Source organism: Anticarsia gemmatalis, chromosome 5, assembly GCF_050436995.1.
Source record: "Anticarsia gemmatalis isolate Benzon Research Colony breed Stoneville strain chromosome 5, ilAntGemm2 primary, whole genome shotgun sequence".
Lineage (NCBI taxonomy): Eukaryota > Metazoa > Arthropoda > Insecta > Lepidoptera > Erebidae > Anticarsia > Anticarsia gemmatalis.
Genome location: NC_134749.1, coordinates 10,991,861 through 11,011,760, shown reverse-complemented (window position 1 = coordinate 11,011,760; position 19,900 = coordinate 10,991,861). Strand labels below are relative to the sequence as shown.

The window sequence follows — 19,900 nt, the reverse complement described above, 5'->3', positions numbered from 1 at the left end:
TTTACTATCAATTTATTATAAATATACTTAATACAAAAGTTATCTGTTATGTAATATTTTTCACACGGTGTTTTTGTAAGACTAAAATGATACCTTTATGGTTCAGTTATTGAACAGACCACATGCAATCAATAAGTCGCAAGACCAAAAACTTAGTAGAGAGCCTTGGCATGACACGACATACTTAGATTATAATTATTCATTACAGCGTGGTGGACTCAAGGCCTAACCCCTCCTCCAATACGGGAGGAGACCCTTGCCCGGTAATGGGTTAAATTTATGTTTTTATTATCTGAAAAAAGTAGCGGTATCTAAAACGCCACGGTCAGCTGTGTCTTTGACGATTTAAATTTTGAGTATTGCATACCTCCGACAGCCGCGAACCTTGCATCAAAAGCTCTCCACTACATAGTTAGATTATAGCTATTAACCCAATTTATCTTAATATAAAATAATATACAGCAATATCAGATATAATATCAGTACACCATTTCCTTTCGCAAATCCAGCAACATTAATATTAAACTACTGAGTATCGATACTTCCCGTGAACGCATAGGTTAAGATTGTAAGGTTCATATAATTACCATAGTACGAAGGAAGTAGCAAATTGACTGTTGGGCCATATTTCAGATACGTTTCCTTTCAACTCGATAACGTCCGGTTGTAAATAGCAACGACATTCCAGATATTTGACTAACAGTTTGCGCAATACCTTTAAATTATTACGGCTTACAATTATAGAGAACTTATGAAAAACTACAGTTTATACTATCCCTATTTAAAGTTATTTATGCCAAAATGATTCTGTCTGTCTCTCCTTTATACCTAAATTATTAACTGATTTTGATGATATTTTGTAAAATAAAAGTGTAAGACACGATAAGGTTAGGTTTTCTTCCGGGGAATGCATGGTAACGGGAACTACGGAACTAAGAATCGTAAAACAACAATTAAGCGGGCCCGCTTAATTTGCAAAGCTAATAGGGAAAATATATATTCATTTCATTCATTTGTCGTATGGTTAGTGGTCAACCTAGTGTCAAAGTTGTTCAAGCCGCCCGAAGGCCTTTGACATGGCTTAACGACTGTTATCTTATTGATAACAACCGGGACCGACTTTTTACGTGCCCTCCGAAGCACGGAGACGCTCAGTTCAAATACCACTATGCGGCCACCCATCTATGGAATGTCCGCGCCAAGGTTGCTTAATCCACTGATCGTTTACCGACCGGTGAGTGCAACTAGCCACGAGCGCCTCAATATATATTTATACTATATAATTATAAAAAGGTAAAATTTGCAAGTGTGTAATAAGTTATAGAAATAAAAGTGTTAGCTTCTGACTCTCGGCTTCCATTAAAAGCCAATGTTTATTTAATTAAAAATTAAAATAAAGCCAATTAAATAAGTGCAAACCTATGTAAGCCTAGACAGACAAAGATAACAAAAGATAAAGCATCTTTTTATCAACATACCACATAAAATACAATTTATTTATCTTACTTGCATACTGGTTAGAAGTAAATGCCGCTGCCAGTTTTGCATATGTAAATACATAATGTTCTCGCGTTCTCTTGCATGCATATGAAAGTGAAATCACTCGTTAATTCCGTCTGGTGAAAATCAATAAATACAAATTACCTATAAACTGTGTATTAGCATTTTGAAATACTAATGATATGTACGAAAGTGTTGTTGTTTAATAAAATATTGATTGATTTATAGTAAACTGTTAATTGGATGTTCTGATGTGATCTAGATGATATGCTTTCGATGATGACTTTCGATTTCTGGCTGTAAAATGTAGAGAAACCGACATTTTATATTCATCTTTAAATGACGCATTTCTTGGGTCGTCAGTGCTTGCCGCCGATAGGGTGATTTGCAAGTAAGGCTTCCCGTTTCCTTTCCTCAGAAGTAGGACACTAAAACAGGCTTAGGGAAAAAATATTTTTTAGCATTAACCTAGCTCTTAATATTTCCTACGTCTATCCATCAGTCTAGTCTTTCTTCCAACTATGTTGGAGTCGGCTTCCAGTTTCACCGGATGCAGCTGAATACCAGTATTTTACATGGAGTGACTGTTAATCCGACCTCGACAACCCAGTTACATATTAGCTAGTAATTTCCTACATCTTAACGTGATTTTTTTATTTTGAATTACGCCTTTAACCCTGTAGGATTTCCGAAATGGAATATATTGGATAATATTGTACCTAGATAGTATTGTAGAGGTTACTAAATCATAATCCCAAGGGGAATACGGCTTCAATGTTACTGATGTCTTTGAAAGTAACATTGTGAAAAAAATCATGCCTTTCTTAACGAATTACATTGCAAGTAGTTTAATGAACGAAACGGTCAGTACCTGTTACTGTAGATCAATATACTAGATAGTAATTTAAAGCGTTATTTAGTGTAAAAAATATGATTTTACAAAGTACACTTAAGGTCGTGTCTGTAAAGTTACTCACAATGTTATAGATTAACGGGTTGATAAGATTGAAGCAGTTATACTATTTATAATGGACTGAGTAAATTCTTATTATGCTCGTACACTAGGTCGGTGGTTTATGCTCCCATATTCTACTTTATTTCAGTTTAGTTAGTTTCCATTGACTGAGAAGTGAATGTGAGTTTTGGAATTAAATACAATCAATCTGAAAATACTTGGATAAATTTTGGATTATAAATGTTTTGATTTAACCGACGATAGTACAAACCGTATACAGACACTTTAGTGGAAAACAAAAATTAGTTTTTTTTTGTCCTTATCAATGATCGAAAATAATTTTCATATATATATGGTCTTTTTTTTATCATTCAAACCCATTTTCATCAATGTTGTAAGATGATTGTTCACATTACTCCATACTACTTTGCTCCTTTACTAATTTAAATATTTTGTAGGTATTCTTCGAAAAGTTATATGTATTTTTTTAAAAGAACTGCGATCAAACTTAACATTGAATTCCAAGGGCTCTCAAGAAAATACTAACGCCCTAATAATGACTACTTGTAAACTATCATTTTCCTTAAATCACCGTATAATAAACGTTTATGTAATGTCATTTTAATTCAGTATTTCCTATCGTGTGAATATTTTACAATGGCAACAATATAACATGGATTATAACGGGATACTTTATACAATTTGATATTGCATCTTGAACTGTCATCTTTTTCGCATTTGTTTTTCATTATGGCTGACATGTTGTTGTTTCCGTCAAAGAATCATAGTATTATTTGTTACGATATTTGTAGACAATTCCCTGAAAATTTTTGTTGTTGAAATACAAAATAACGTGTTTGGTCTTTAACTTGCAGTGGTCTACAATGTAACCCTCGTTTTTTGTTACCTATTTGCAACTTTTCCTGAATCGAGAAGGGAATCTGCTTTGGTTAAAATAAAATTCACCACTTTTCAATATCAATAGCTATTGTCAGATGGAACTTTGACAGTTGTTTTTGTATTTGCTTACACTTTACCACCCTTATCCACACACCATTTTCCAAGATGGCGGCCGTGGGACAATGGTGGCGACCCCACAAACTTGAACTTAAGCTTCCAATGATAAAAAAATTGAGTCCTCTGAAAAAGCCAACCTTAAATTTACCTTTTCAATGGACTAACTTATTTATTGTCTGTGAAACTTAACATCATAATGCACGCTATGCTACTAAGTATGCTTACTTGCAATATTCCCAAAGGAACGTGAACTATGGGTAAAGGTAAACGACCTGAATGAATGAAATGAAAAGGATCCGTAATAGGCAGGCTTTCACTACTTATGCACAAACACTGCGCACCGATGTGCTATGTAATTATCGTACTAGCTTTTACCCGCTACTTCTACCTCGTTGAAATTCACTGTTCGTGACAAACTAAACTCAGTTTCATTTTGTTTAACTATTGTCAATTCTATATGTACTAATAATAGGTTTGATTGTAAGTAATATGTTTATAAGAGTGGGATAGGAGGCTTATTTATCCAGATTTACTGTAAAGTCGTACTTAACAAAAGTATATTAGTATATTTGCTACTATACTCTAACTACTTAGTAGAGAGTCTTGCTTGCTTTTAATACAGTTGCTTTATTTTGGAAATACAAATCAATAATTATAATTTAGATGAATCCTCTATGCAGAGCTATTTTTAGTTAAACCTAATTTCCAAGGCGTACATTAAGAAAACCTCCACTTTTCATTGCACTGCCTAGTGCCTACTATACGTTTTCATAGAAAAACCACTCAAACAGAATCAAGATTCTGTTGATAGACACCGTCACAAACTTAATATGGAATTAATTATTTCTATTCAGGTTTAACTGATTGCGAAAGTCTGACGTCTTCAAACATTTGTCTAGTCATTACAAGTATGTATTATAAGTGTAGAATAACATGTTCATATGCATTCGCATGACCAACTGTATAGTACGAAAGTGCCTTATCAGCGCTTATTCCGTAGTATTAGGTATTAACATTATTTATACAAGAATATGAAAGTAGAAAAAATAATGTTTATTCATTTCGATAATTCAATTCTTTTATTTTTTATATTTTTTTTTCGTTTGTACATACATATAAAATTATTATTTAATGTATCAATTTAATGTTTAGTTTTAATTATTATTGTTAGAATAGATAATTACTTAAAAAATTTAATAATTGAATTTACAACTGTGTTCACTTCTAATCTATACTAATATAATAAAAAATAATAGTTCATACATACGTCATTTCGATAGCAAAATATTTCAATAAGATAACGATAGTCTGTACTTTTTGTTTTTATTTATATTACACTAATCCTTATAATTGAAAGTATTGAATTCTTGCTAAACGTTTGTTTTTCAAAAATGCTATAATATATGGTTCTTGTTATTAAGGTTAAGTTTAATTAAAGTTTACTAAAGAGGCTTCATAATTGTGTATGAAAATGCTTTAATTTTTGCTTCGGTAGATACAGAGAAGCACAGTCATAGGTAAATAAATATATATTTACACTGATAATAGATATACATTTCAAAGAGAGAAATGCATCAAGATTGGGTAACTAGTTAGAGAAGAGTAATAAGCTTTCTTTAGTAATAAGCCGCAGACAGCATTAATTCATAGGCATTTATTATGAAAGTCGTGATAACTACCTGGAAAAACAACCTATTCATTACAAACTATAAAAGAAAAACGATACGACACACACCTCATTATGTACACACATGAGATTTATATCGAAAAATAAACGCTAGGCAAGTTTCTATTACTAATATTTAATTACTAGTCGCAATTAAGAGACGCTCATTGCCGGTTGCGCTCACCGATCGGTAAACGATCTGTGGGTTAAGCAACGTTTGAAGCCATTATTCCATAGATGAGTGACCGCTAAGTGGTATTTCAAATGAACACTTCCGTGCTTCGGAGAGCACGTAAAAGTTAACTAAGACATACAGACATTAAGCCAAGTCAAAGGTCTTCAACTTGGCTTTATGATGCTTTGAGCCAAGTAATGTCATAGAGCAAGGTCTTTCGGGCATCTTCAACAACTTTGACACTAGGTTAACCACTAACCAAACGATAAAAACCTAGTCTCAATTTACAGTAAATCACGTTACGTTCACGTTACGTGCCCGTGCGCAACGATTGAATAAATAAGAACATAACATCCGATAATTCGTAATCGGTTCCGGTTTTTGAACTACAAAACTACGATCGTTACTCGCGATGCTTTGTAAGAATTTTACAGTTTTATCTCTTGCTCAACAAAAGGGAAGTAACGTAATTACCAAGTTAAGTGTTGCTTATTTTTGTGCCCTACATAGATAGTGAAAATAGTAATTTCTTAACTATCTTCTAAGTATTCTTAGTGTTATGTAGAGCTCGGAATATGTCGAAGAACCATAGGAGGTTGCTTATGTAAGGACGTAGTTGTTTGTCTTTCTTTTTAGCCAAAAATACTGAATAGATTTTGCTAAAATTGCGCACACAGATGGTTTCTGTTTCTCAGATGATACCTATACCTGATGAATAACTGCTACATAGATTAAATCTGATATAAATGCTAGTTTAGCATCGAACTAGACAGCAATGTAAACTATGTTTCGTTATTACTCTGCCTGAACGTACTATTGCTACCGACGCAATAGACCAGTCATAGCAATGTCTATGATTCTCACGCACTATTCAGTATTCAGATGTAGAGCAGCCACATGTCCGATGGTATCATAACGGTAACCTTTAACTTGTATGAATGAGTGTGTTTCACGACTTGCTATGTTTTTTGTGAGTAATTTTAGTGACTACTATGAAGTATTTAAGACAAGATGTGTGGATGTGAATGAAGCAAAGTTTTATCGTGTTTAAAAAAGACAAAACTCCCGTACGAAAAATTGATCTAGCGTCGCGGAGACTTTTACAAATATACAAACAACGGACACTAAATACCAGTAACCAGATCTAAAACAAGTATTTGTGGATCGTACAAATAGTTGTTCGGTGAGGGAATCGAACCCATGACTTCCGGATCTTGGCAACCTTAACCACTGCACTACGTAAGCAGTCAACTAAAAAACTAGCCTTAAATTCAGTAAATATAGTTCCTAAAGTCTTGTATATAAAAGGTTAAATTTTATAGTTATGAATTACACTGTATAATAATATAAGTACCGTACAGTTTGGACATAAAACCTGGTATTCAGGCGACTGCACCTTTACTTGGGAAAGTAGTTGACTCATCCATTTCGTTATTACCATACAAGTTTTAAACGTTGAGTAGGATATAATATAGGCTCGTAAATTATATGGAGAGACCTGGCTATGAGTACTAAACACGGACGGTTGGTGTAAGTGAAAATCTCTCTTCAGAGTATAAACCCCGCTTGAATAAATACTTATTTTTCATAAGAAATATCTGGAATAACAAACAATGTCGAAGTGACTGAATTATTTAATTCAATTAGGTAGATAATTGTCTCATATCATACGGAAATTAAGGATATCATAGGTACATTTTACGTTGATTCGCTTGACATTTCGGCGCAAGTCAGCCGGGTTGGCTGTTAGTAAACTAACCAGAATTAATTAAGTAAATGCTAACATTCTCAGATGACTAACCTTATAGCTTCATCTTTACTGCGTTAAAAAAAAAATATATTAATGCCTGTTTACATCGTTACAAGACCCAAGTAATGTCGCAGAGCAAATAATGACATGTATAAAATGTACTAGAGTCATGTAAGTTGACATTTATCGAACATATGGCCACGTTCCCATGTTCAGTTCAAGTTTATTCACGGAATGCGAGAATTGCGTAGGCAGTGTAGGTACAGGCATTGGACAGTCAGTCGAGCCATGTATAATAGGTACGTAGGGAATTTTATTTGAACGCGTTATCTATCTTTCTATATACATAAAACTCAAAGGTGACTGGCTGACTGATTGACATAGTGATCTATCAACGCACAACCCAAACCACTGGACGGATCGGGCTGAAATTTAGCATGCAGTTTGATGTTATGACGTAGGCATCAGCTAAGAAAGGATTTTGATCAATTCTACCCCCAAGGGGATTAAATAGGGAATTAAATTTTGTATGAAAATTCTGTCTAAGTCACAAACCACGTCGACGAAGTCGCGGGCAAAAGCTATATTTGTCAGAATTTATAATTAATATACTCATGGATGAAAAATCTTTCTGTGCACGATATTCACGCCAAACTAGAAACTGTCTAACTTATCATACGAAGGCCCACAGGAGCGTGGTAACACTCAAAAATGTGTGCGAAACTGCGGAGCAAATCTAATCCGGATTACTATACTTTACTTATTGGTTACCTTACAAATTTAAAGCGAGAAAGGCATTGTCTGTCAACAGCTACGTTAAGCAACTAACCCCCTGTTTCTGAGCACATTTAGCGTTTTTTTTTATATGAGTTTAAACGCTATTGAATAGATAAACTACCGTTAAATGTACCTCAGGAACCGGGGGTTAATCATTGATTCGATTTTCATGAAACTTTGTATGATGATAGTCGAGGACCTGGACTAAAATATAGTTTTTTACAGGCTACGTGAGCGTAACTGCAGTCCGAAGTATTAGCAATCTAGTAAGATATATAAATCCTTGATTCTTATAATATTTCGTGACTTAGATACACGTAAATGCGTAGTTAATGTAATTTTTGCAATAATTTATTACAGGCCATTTTACTTTAAGAATGCGGAACTCAAGCTTTAGTCGTGTTTAAATATTTTTAAATGTTTATTAGTTTTAGCTGTTATCATAACGAAAAGTTTACTTATTTTGGGGAAAAAAGTAATTTATTAATGAGTGAATGCGCATCTTATTTGCTTAAAAGTCTACGAAAAGATTGTTTATTTTTAAGCGAAAGAAATAAACACTAAATAAAAGAAAAATCAGTTCGATCTTTCGAGGCTTTTTACATAAGTGTGAGGAAATAATAATCGTTATGATGCTAAATATCTAATGTAAACATACTCTGAAGGTCGCCATCCAGTTTCAAAAAGGAGTATCACTTAATTTACAATATCCTACTAATATTACAAATGCGAAACATTGTGAGGATGTACGTATGTTTATAACTATTTCACGTCAAAACTACTGAACGGCTTTTGAAAAAACTTTGGAACACAGATAGCTTATAAACTAGATCAAATGCTTGGGGTACTTTTTATACCGGGAATTGTTTTCACGCGAACGAAGTCGCACGCGGAAGCTAGTGTATATAAGTAGGAAAGTTTATGAAGATGGATGTATGTATGTTTGTTAAAGCTACTTATTTACACACACAATACTACAAAGTAACATCGAAACATGTTTTCAAAGTATAACAAAAGGTATTATTTTCATACAAATACACTAAGTTCATAAAACTCGCTACACTATACTTATTATATTGTATCTATTGTAATACAAAGCATGGAAAGAAAGCAATTTGTTTGAATAGTTTTTGTTCTAACAATTTGCAGTAATAGAATAAGACGGCGGGCGTCGACCGGGTCAGTGACCCTGAGGCGCCGGCCGGCATGCCATCCTGGGTAAAAATAGCCCCCATATAGCCTGCCTGTATAACTTTACTGCACTTGAAAACATGAAACAGTGAAAATTTTGACTTCACTGTGGCAGAAAACGATTGCCTATCTATTTGCAAGATAACGAATAGACGAAACGTCTTTACCATATTATCGATAAGGCACAAAGAGTGTTTTACGGAGAGAAAAAGTGCAAAAACATATTAAAAACAACATTTTTACTTTACACAAACCCCTAGAAAACTTGACAATTACCTTTTACAAAACGAAGCCTGCCGCGACGGCTAATAATTAATAACAATTTAATGAATAACGTAGGATAACATTGCCGAATTACTTCGTTTACAATAACTATGTGTAATATGTGTTTCCACGGTTTAGTGATTAGTCCCATTTTGTTCGGTATTATCGTTACCTACGCACACCTACATGATTATGAATGCGTGCGTGTAAGTCACGATCAAACATTTAGTGTGCACTGTTTCATCTCAATATTCTCAATGTATGTCAGACTAGCTGACCCGCGCAACTTCGCTTGCGTCACATAAAAGAGAATGGGTCAAAATTTTCCCCGTTTCCGAAACACTTTTTACTGGTACTCTGCTCCTATTGGTAGTAGCGTGATGATATATAGCCTATAACCTTTGTCGATAAATGGGCTATCTAACACTGAAAATTGTTCAAATCGGACCAGTAGTTCCTGAGATTAGCGCGTTCAAACAAACAAACAAACAAACTCTTCAGCTTTATAATATTAGTATAGATGTGGCTAAAGATATTTAAACGTTCCTCAATTTTATGCCAACTTTATCAATCGCCTTGACAATGGAGTGTCGCAATTTAAAAGTAGCCATTGTTTTAAGATAGTTATGTAAGGAGTCATTATTTTACGGTCAGCAGTTATTAGTCTTCTGTCTTCAATATCGATCATCGCTGTTATGATTTATTACATCATCAATTTAAGTAGTATTGCATGAAATCAAGCTGACAGCTGTAACGATTTTTTTTTTCACTTGGACTACAGATTAAGTTCAACGGCTCTAAATTCAGTAGAATAGGGAGTGTACGAGACTACATGCATGCATGGGGCAGTGTTTGAAAATGGTCATGTAGGCCCGGTGGTTTACTCTAGACAGTATTGAATTGTAAATCTATCTCATTCAGTTCTTAGTCTTACTAGCGCAAAATGTGACCCTTGTTAAAAATGTAACTAGGATATTTAATTTTTTTCGTAAAACCTAATACCACGCGTTACGTAGTGTGAGTTTGTGGTGATATGACCTCAGTTAGGATCGTAAATAGTGTGAACGATTGTTAATCCTTAGGAATTCTAAGTCTCTAACCATCGGTTTCTGAGGTAAATTTAACGGTAGTTTATCAAGTCAAACCGTCATTTTTATATGGGCTTAAATGCTATTGAATAGATAAACTATATAATATATATATGCCTTTTATTTTAATTCTTCCATTGATTTTATTCTAAAAATAAGTATCTGCTATTATTTATCATGTTACATATTTGTCTTTGCAACTAACGAGGCGTTAATTAGTCTCGCAAACTTCGTAAGTGTTAAATCTCGTATGGAATTTAGAGGACAAGAGTTATGTAAATGGCTGCGCCCACGCACACACACTGTACTTACATTGTACAAGTAATAAGTTTGTGTTTATTATGATAACGTTTGTTATTTGTGTTGGTAACTTTGCGACATTTCTTGTTTACAAAATGAGTTTTTGCATCCTGCGGGCAGCTACATCTATACTAATATTATAAAGCTGAAGAGTTTGTTTGTTTGTTTGAACGCGCTAATCTCAGGAACTACTGGTCCGATTTGAAAAATTCTTTCAGTGTTAGATAGTCCATTTATCGAGGAAGGCTATAGGCTATATTTCATCACGCTACGACTAATAGGAGCGGAGTAGCAACGAAAAATGTTACAAAAACGGGGAAAATTTTGACCCATTCTCTCTTATGTGACGCAAGCGAAGTTGCGCGGGTCAGCTAGTGAAACATAAAAAGCCATTTGCTAAAAACGTTACTTTCAGTAAAATATATCGTGCTATTTTCCTTTCCTGACTATCCATATGCAACTTCCAAGTTTACTTTTATAAAGCCTTGGTGTGCACGATTTATTAAGATAGTAATGAATGCTGCTGTTTTTTTAAAATAAAGTAGATGTATCAGGCTGACCACTGTCAGCAGCCTGTGGGTCACTGAAATTTAAATTCAGAATTTTGTATACCTCCGACAGCCTGCAAACCTTGCAGATAAGGCTCTTTAATAAGTTATTGGACTATAAATCAAACTACATATAACCGCAGAACTGAATTCAAGACCTCATGATCGACAATGACATGCACTTCGGAAATTAAACAGGCTAACATTTTTGGAATCTAGAAAACTATTCATCGTACAAAATTGCACCACAACCGCTCATAATTTCATTTCAACATAATTCTTTTCACACCTACATATAACGCTGGCAATGTACCGCAAACGCATACATACGTTTAACATTTCAAAGGTTCCCCGTAACGCGGCAGTAATACGAAATGACTGGTAATTATCATACAAAGACATCGCCCACCAACTTAATCATCTGATGATTGAAGTAGTATTATACAACATTCTTCACGAGTCAGTAGACCTATTATGTCCAGGGTTGACATATAATTCTCTTTATAGAGTCTCAACGAAGCAAGGTGCAATTTAGGGTCACTGTTATTGTTGTAGTTGTTTAACTACGCATCAAAAGTTTTTTAGTAGTCGCACTACATCCCAGTTTCTTTTATCCTAGGAAATGTGGATTTTTGCAGGGATTCCTACCCTTCGTCAGTAAAAAATGTGTTGATAGATGATGATGAGAATTACTTACTTACTAATAACTCTTTGTCTCATGCCTAGTATACGTTTCTTCCGGATTATATCTTCCCTTAATATGCTGCATCTTTACGCCTCGAAGAAACCCAGTATAACTAACTATTACCCTAAAATTATTTAGGAAATCATAAAGAAGTAAACTTAGGACCTCTCTCTCTCTCTCTCTTTTAGGATTATTTTGTCCTAGAAATCGTAAGACTTTATCTGGCAACCTTAACTTGATCGTTGGTCGTTAACAAAGAATATTTTCTTATTAAAAGATGATTTTATAAGGAGTATTATTAATTGTTGATTATAAGTGATTACGTATGTAGCTACCTTGTAAAGGGTGAGTTTACCATACTGGTAGCAGTTATTTTTTACAATGTTGTTAAAATTATACACATGAACTTTATAAAGATAGTTTATTTTTCTTTAGCTTCTACCCGTGAATTTGTCCGCTCGAAACAATATCCCGGGCAAAAACTACGTATATGAGTACCAACTTAACGTATTTATGATATGCGTTAGTTATAAGTAGTAGTATACTTATTAAATTTCGCTAACAAAAACAAATGAGTTGGCTTTTTATTCTGTCTAAATGTTTAGATTAAACTAAATAAGAAAGACACTTTCGTCAAAAAATGGTCAGTAGTTTTTAACAACACGACTGAAATCATATGTAATCTCTTTACATATGTAGTTCTTTACTTTAGCCAAACCATAATTACAGGTTCCACTTAAAATTCAACTCCATCTTTCATCAAAATAAATGGCTTAATTTCTTATTCCTCACGTAAAATACAAAAAGCTACAAATTAATCAATGTTTCCTGTTCATTATCTCGCTAACCGAGAACAATATGCGCGTGGACATTTGCTCATTATTCAGACATAGAAAAAAGTTGCGTCTTCAACAATTATCATAATAGCACGCGAAGTGATCATCTGCGAGCTTGTCGTTAATGCAATGTAGGTGACGGTCTTTGACTACCGAAAGGGTACCTACTTGGCACAGTTAGCAAATAAATATTAACGACTTGTGGGTGTCTACAAAGCGAAGTCTTTGTATAAATCACAAATGTCTATTAGATTTTCCGCAAGAATTCAGAAGCTCCGCAGATTGTAAAACCAAATTTTTCAGCATACAATTAAAAATTGTTGCAAAGCATTCCTATTAATTTTAATTAACCTTTGTCGTTTACTGTCTGTTTGAGTGATAGATTCCGTGTCACCACTATTGTATGGCAATGCTTAATTTTTGTCCAAGTAAATGCCAGCATTCTGGTTATAAAAAATGTCAACCAGACCTATGACAATAAAAAAAAATTGTTACATAATTGATGATTTATCTCAAGTTTCATTTTGGTGACGATATAGCTCAGGATTCTCGTGTGACTATGGTTGCCAAGTCCATAACACTGTAATGCTTGAGTAGGTATGTTAATTTTATTAGCGATGTAATTGCACAGTTAAAATGCTCAGTACATACTTATACATTGGCATAGTTGTAAAGATGTGTAGTCAAGAGTAACAAGGTAATAACGTCTTTAAATAATTACCATTGATGATTGTGTCATTGTAAGTAGGCGAGGTCATGTCAATATACTTAATGAGAATTGAATTAAGTTCCATATTTTGTTCTATAATGGTTGTGGACCCAGGATAATAGGGTTTAACGAATTTAATATATTAAAGGTATTTGAGTTAAATACTCAAATACATTTGAAATTGATTTGTGTTTGTTTTTACACTGTACGTCTTCCTGAACGGATTTTGTTTAATTGATGATGACTTTTAGTTTACTCCTAGACTTTTTAACTTTAGCCCGTTGTCCATATCTATACTAATATTATAAAGCTGAAGAGTTTGTTTGTTTGTTTGATTGTTTGTTTGTTTGTTTGTTTGTTTGTTTGTTTGAACGCGCTAATCTCAGGAACTACTGGTCCGATTTGAAAAACTCTTTCAGTGTTAGAAAGCCCACTTATCGAGGAAGGCTATAGTCTATATATCATCACGCTACGACCAATAGGAGCAGAGTACCAGTAAAAAATGTTACAAAAGCGGGGAAAATCATGACCCATTCTCTCTTATGTGACGCAAGCGAAGTTGCGCGGGTCAGCTAGTGACAGAATAAAATCGTAGTAGTCGTCAAGGCGCGTTATCAAAACTAGCCATGTGAATCTAGGTCTCTTATTGGAAAATGCCGAATCAGTTTTACGACCCCAGAAGGCTGTTGAAAAAACACAAGGCAAGCAAACCGAGATAAAATGCATATTCGTGTTAATTTCCATATAATATTACTTAGCAAACATGCAACGCGAAAGTTTACAAGTTATATCGTAGAAATATTTCGGTAAAGATCAGAAGTCTGGCGGTGAATTTTATCCACATACAAGTTATTATAATAAACAAGCTAGCGGTTTAACATAGTAGAAACCTTTGATTGTGAGATCAAGACTGGTTTGCTACTTTCTCATGTGTATATGCTGTTATTGATTCTCAAATATAAACGTGCTATTAAATCTTATTTTGTTGAACATGTTTGTCTTATTTTTGTTATAACGCTTATTAAATTTAGTTTCCCGTGCGATATGATTCCTTATGTAACGGAAAAATATATAGTGATAGCCAGCCCCTTTAAGCGGCTTTCTAAGACGGGATGATTTTAGTCGTAATTAAGATTTTCAACAAAAGCTAAACGGCAGTCAAGGCTTATCTAATTAGTATTTTTAATTTTCGTTCTGTGTATGCTACGTGTTATTTACAAAGAGTCTACAGAAGAGAATACAATTTTCGTAGTCTTACCTATACTTCTTCAATCCTTCTCTGGCCTCATATGTTTAGTATCGAAATATAAATATAATATCTATGTAAAATAATTAATATTAATAAAAATATAAAAGGAAGTAATATAACGTATTTTTTTCCGCCATTACAATGTAAAGTAAGTTGCGTTGATATTTAATTGGAAATAGATCCGCGCTTATTGTTGACATTGTTTTAATTAAGTATCTCGTAATTGTGAAACAATGGAGAGCTGTGGAAGCTCCCACGGTGCGGTAATGGGTCTATTTGCTGTGTACGTGGTGTCTAGTTCAAGGAATGCCGATAGATACAGAATTGCTTAAGATGTGCTTTCACATAGGCCAATATATTATTTTACTAGCTAACCCTTGCGGCTGAGCTTGTGTACAAATTAATTCAGCTACAGAGAATCTGTGAAAGAAGCTACCTACTCTATAAATGATCGGGTTTTTATATGCCTGTATCAAAAATAGGTCCAGTAGCTTTGCTGTAAAAGCGTAAGAGGCAGACAGACTTGCGCATTTTGCCAGGTTGCTGGACAATTTAAGACGAATACATTCAGTCTGTGTCAAGAAATATTACGTTGTTTCATATTGCTTTCTCAATAAGCCGGTATACCTATATACCACCTTGTAAGACATATCGCAGAAAGTTCAGTTTTAAATCCACCAAGTTGCCTCCCTCGGGACTGATCTTGGATTAGACCCAAAAACTAAGAAGCTGGTGTCCTTTTCTATCACACTATTCCAGAACAAGTTCCAATGACCTTCAACCATCATAATTCAATCAACAATCTGGTTGAATTTTGCGCAACATTAACAATGAGATGGTGAGATCTGTCCACACGTCCGGTGGCAATAGCAATATGTCAGTACGGCTACTGCTGGCTGTACTGTGACGCAACACGGCCTTTGATTCGACATGTCATCCGCCAGACAGGTTTTGTACGATAGGATATGGCCAATGTCGATTGACGAAATGACATCGAATGTATTGTATACTACCTATGAAATTGTGCCTTACGGTCAGCCAAACAAAGTAGTAGTATATCCCTAAATGCTGACTCCCTAATCCCTAAATGAAGACTTCTCGATTCCTTTGACCAAGAATTGAATCCATGTAACTTTGGTATAATTAGCCATACACAAAAAAAATGCGATACGAACGAGTACCTACCGTTACCGTGATGTATCTTACATTTCTTTGTAAAGGACGAAGAAAGAAATTTTATGCAGCATAATACACCCCGTATTATGCTGCATAAAATGAGCCTTTCCTTCTGCGTATGACTGTGTTGATGCCAAATGATGGCTTATCACTTTTTTTTATAAAATGAATCATGGTTGACTTGCGGTTCTTTTCACGACAAAGACTGAATATTATGTAAAGCTAATCTAACAATATACGGTTCTTTTAAACAATGTCCTCCTTATTGTTTCAGATGAAGCATGAATATTGAATGACCATGTGCAGACTCAAGAAAGCGACACAAGATATTATATTGGAATGACCCTGGTGAGTGAATACAATATACCAATAATTACGCATATTTCCTATGTGGGATGACGGCACTGCCAATAATTAACAAGGTTTTTTAAACACGCTACTGCATGACGAGGTACTATACAGTTAAAGAGTAAGGCTGACTAAAAAAATATACTTGTAGAATGTGTGTGTGTTAATAAAACCTTAAATTATAATTTATTTTATAATCGTTTCTTTTTCATGTATTGACTTATGTCAGAACTTGTAGTACAAAAGTTGTAACATAAGATGTTAGCAATCTATTCCTGCCAGGTTGATATTATTTTACAAATAACCCCGTAAATATTATAGCTAAATGTATTTTTTGCGAAATATGGATTCAAATATCATAGTTCTAAAGATTACATAGCAAAGATAAGACAACACTGAACGAGCAAAAATCTGATAAGCTTGAGTTTAATCGAGTTTGTGAAGACCTCAAATGATAATTAGCTATCTCATTTTCGAGCGTTTGATCCCATAACGAAACTATTACATATTTAATGCAATTAGAATAGTAAGGTATTGTTTTGAAAACAATGTTGTGTGGCAGGTACAATAGAGGCACAATGTCGCAGTCGGCGCTGGGCCTCGGCGGGGAGCGGCGGTACTCCGTGCCCTCGAACCCGCTGATGCACGACCACCGGGGCATGCAGTCTGAGGATCTGCACGCCTGGTCGATATACAGGTAACAAAACCCTTCTCTAAAGCACAACTGCCTTTGCAGCAGATATAGGGAACTGTCGCGCAGAGGTTTCCCATAGGGAGCTGGATCGGGACAAAAAGTAATTTCCTAGTTTTTCCATTAACACTTTTGCTGCCAACAACCGACCCCAATGGGTTCAAACACATTAATTACTATGTGGATTTGTTGGCAGCAAAAGTTTAAGAAATTGTCGTGTGGAGCTCACAGGTTTCTGTGTCTCGGAGAGCACGTAAACCTGTTGGTCCTAAGCCAGACCTCTCACTGGTCGTGACGGTTAGAAGTCCCATCGGCGTGTAAATAAGAGTGAAGGAATAGAGAATGCACCTGTTTATTGGGACATTATAAACAAAGTCCTGCATGGTTGGATGGTTTAAACGAAATTGGACGCCATAGCTGAGCAGACTAACTAGCCAAACTAGTTAGTCCTCTATTAAGAGAGAGAAAAAAACAGGAGCTCTGCAGGGAGCAATTTTTGGACCAGATTTGTCAAAGCCCATTGACTTACTAGCACAATTTTTGTTTTGTCATGAAAATGTTGCATGTCGCAGTTTCCCATATTATTTATTTATGTTAATTATCACGCTTGCTAGCCTCACGATATCAGTCCTATTGTTGCAGATCGCATTATGTAGGAAGTTAAACGCAGATTATTGTATTAATGTCACATTTGAAGGCCTAGTTATAATACAAACCTTGGAATCTCCTACATTGAATTAGAATTTTATTATGCTAATCTCGAAAACCTAAATTGTGAATTCACTGATGTGCTAATATCTACCGTGCTTCAGTCCGTGTGGCAGATTTCTCTTCTCTTTTATTTTTTGCGTTTGTTTTGTTGGTACCCTACGATTAGTGGGGTCGGTACAAATTGTTTTCTTTAAAAAAAATGCTTGAGGAATCTGCCTGAAATCAACCCTCCTTGGGTATAGAGATATTCCAGGTTATAATCCTATCTTTGCTTCCAACTGCATCCAAATATAGTCAGTGGGTTAAGTGTCACAATAGACACAAACAAAAATCGTCGCATTTAAGTGGTAGGATGCTAAATATCAGCCAGCATTTTTACTAACATCAATTCAAATATCATACCAGTTTTCCTAAGCCAAAAAATGTTTTGGTAATAATTGTAATCTTTGTTTCAGACAAAATCTGAACTCGGACTTCACAGACAGCGCTCTAGGAAGTACTGACAAGAGCCCCCTCCCGTACGGCAACTTCCAGCTGAGAGATACCACTGTGCAGTCTATACTGTCCCACCCAAGATATGGACCCAAGTAAGTAAAGTACCAACATACCAGAGAATTTACCTGCATGTAAAGATACGTAATAGAGATTACCCATTATAAAATTTAGAACCAAGTTAGGATCCAATCTTTTTTTCCGCAAACATTGATTAAATTGATATGTTCCGTTTTACCGCCCTGTCTAGCCGGCATGAATATGTCTGTAGCAAGCTTAAGCATGCCTTATTATAATAGATTCTATGTAACTTTGTATATCTGAATATTGCAAAAAAAAAACTACGGAGATTCTATGCAGAGAAATCAAATCGTTCTGTTGACGGAGACACATCTTTTCGTTCTGCCACCTGCCACCGCAGTTCCTGCATATATTTATTTATTTGTCGCATACGAAACCGCTTGTGTTATAAATAAAATATAAATAGTAGATTAACAGTAATAAATGTCTACGTTATTTATTGAGTGAACATTTGGTACAGTTATTTACTAATACATACATTTCACATCTAGGACTGTAATAAAATTTCAAAATGATGTACAAAATAATTAGCCAATAACACGAGCTATTTACAAATACGTTTACTTGAAACATATAAATTACAGTTTTAATATGTCTTCAGTAAAGCGTGTCATAAGACATTGTACAGTCGATTATGAACTTTTAATTAAGTAACAAATGAACCAATCTTACTCAATCCATGTCACAGTATTTACCTTGTACTAGAATTTATATTGAAGTAAGATTGACTGTTGACACAATGGTTTTAAGGGTCAGCTTTTAATTACTTGGCCCTTAAATAAATGTAATAATGTAAAATATATTACTGACCGCTGACGAGAAACGAGAAAATTTAATTAATTCTCGAAATGAAGACGATATGTACATAGCCCTCTCCAAAGACTTCCTAGTCCAAAAAGCTAGTCTATCATCTAACAACCAACCAACTCTATACCAACTGGTTTGTAGTGGGAATACAAAGCTGCTTTTTCTCTTAGACGGGGCGGGTATTAATAAAGATTATTATCAGAAAATAAAGGATTTATGTTTAGGTATACCGCACCCTTTTTTTTGAAAAGCAAATTTTGCTTTAACTGAAACGTACTTTTTCTAGATCGGCTCTCGGCTCGAATATGTACACGTACCTGAAGTTCGGGCTACCTCGGGTGTTTCCGCCGAACCACAACGGATCGCAGCGCTCAGGCACGCCGAAGCCGAAGACTTCCATCGGCAGTGGCATGAAGCCAGCACCCAGGTAAATATTCAGTAATTATCTTTGGACAACTAATACACGTTTTTAAACTCTCGTGAGTTTTAGACATAATATTATAATGCAACGGGTCTTAGTCTTATAAGACCTCTTGCATTATAATATAATCAAAATATTAACTAATACATGGTCATAAGTTTCTGAACTATGCAGAGCTTGTACTATGGTAATCGGCCATTTAATGTTATTATGACTTTTTCATTTCTGAATAAGTATCAGTCAACTTAGCTTTAGATGCAATATTGACAGTTGTTTTTTGCATGCTTTTGCTGTCACTTTATCTAGCAGGCAGACTATCTGACACTTATTAATTCGCTGTAAAACTGGCCCTCTTAGGTTAGACCAAAATACATAATTACGTCGAAATTCAGAAGATACTCGTGCTCATCACTTAAATGTTTGTCCTGGCGGGATCGAAACCTATCAACCAAGCAAATGGTGG

At 34.8% G+C, this 19,900-nt stretch overlaps 1 protein-coding gene across 1 annotated transcript in view; it reads left to right on the top strand.

Annotated features, from left to right (window-relative positions):
* Nucleotides 1–19,900, top strand: part of LOC142973172 (broad substrate specificity ATP-binding cassette transporter ABCG2) — a 72,911-nt gene that overhangs the window by 43,455 nt on the left and 9,556 nt on the right. The window contains exons 3-6 of the mRNA XM_076114776.1: nucleotides 16,161–16,234; nucleotides 16,797–16,931; nucleotides 18,092–18,223; nucleotides 19,303–19,443. Of these exons, the coding sequence (XP_075970891.1) occupies nucleotides 16,813–16,931; nucleotides 18,092–18,223; nucleotides 19,303–19,443 (392 nt within the window). The 5' untranslated portion in view covers nucleotides 16,161–16,234; nucleotides 16,797–16,812. The remainder of the gene's footprint in view (nucleotides 1–16,160; nucleotides 16,235–16,796; nucleotides 16,932–18,091; nucleotides 18,224–19,302; nucleotides 19,444–19,900) is intronic.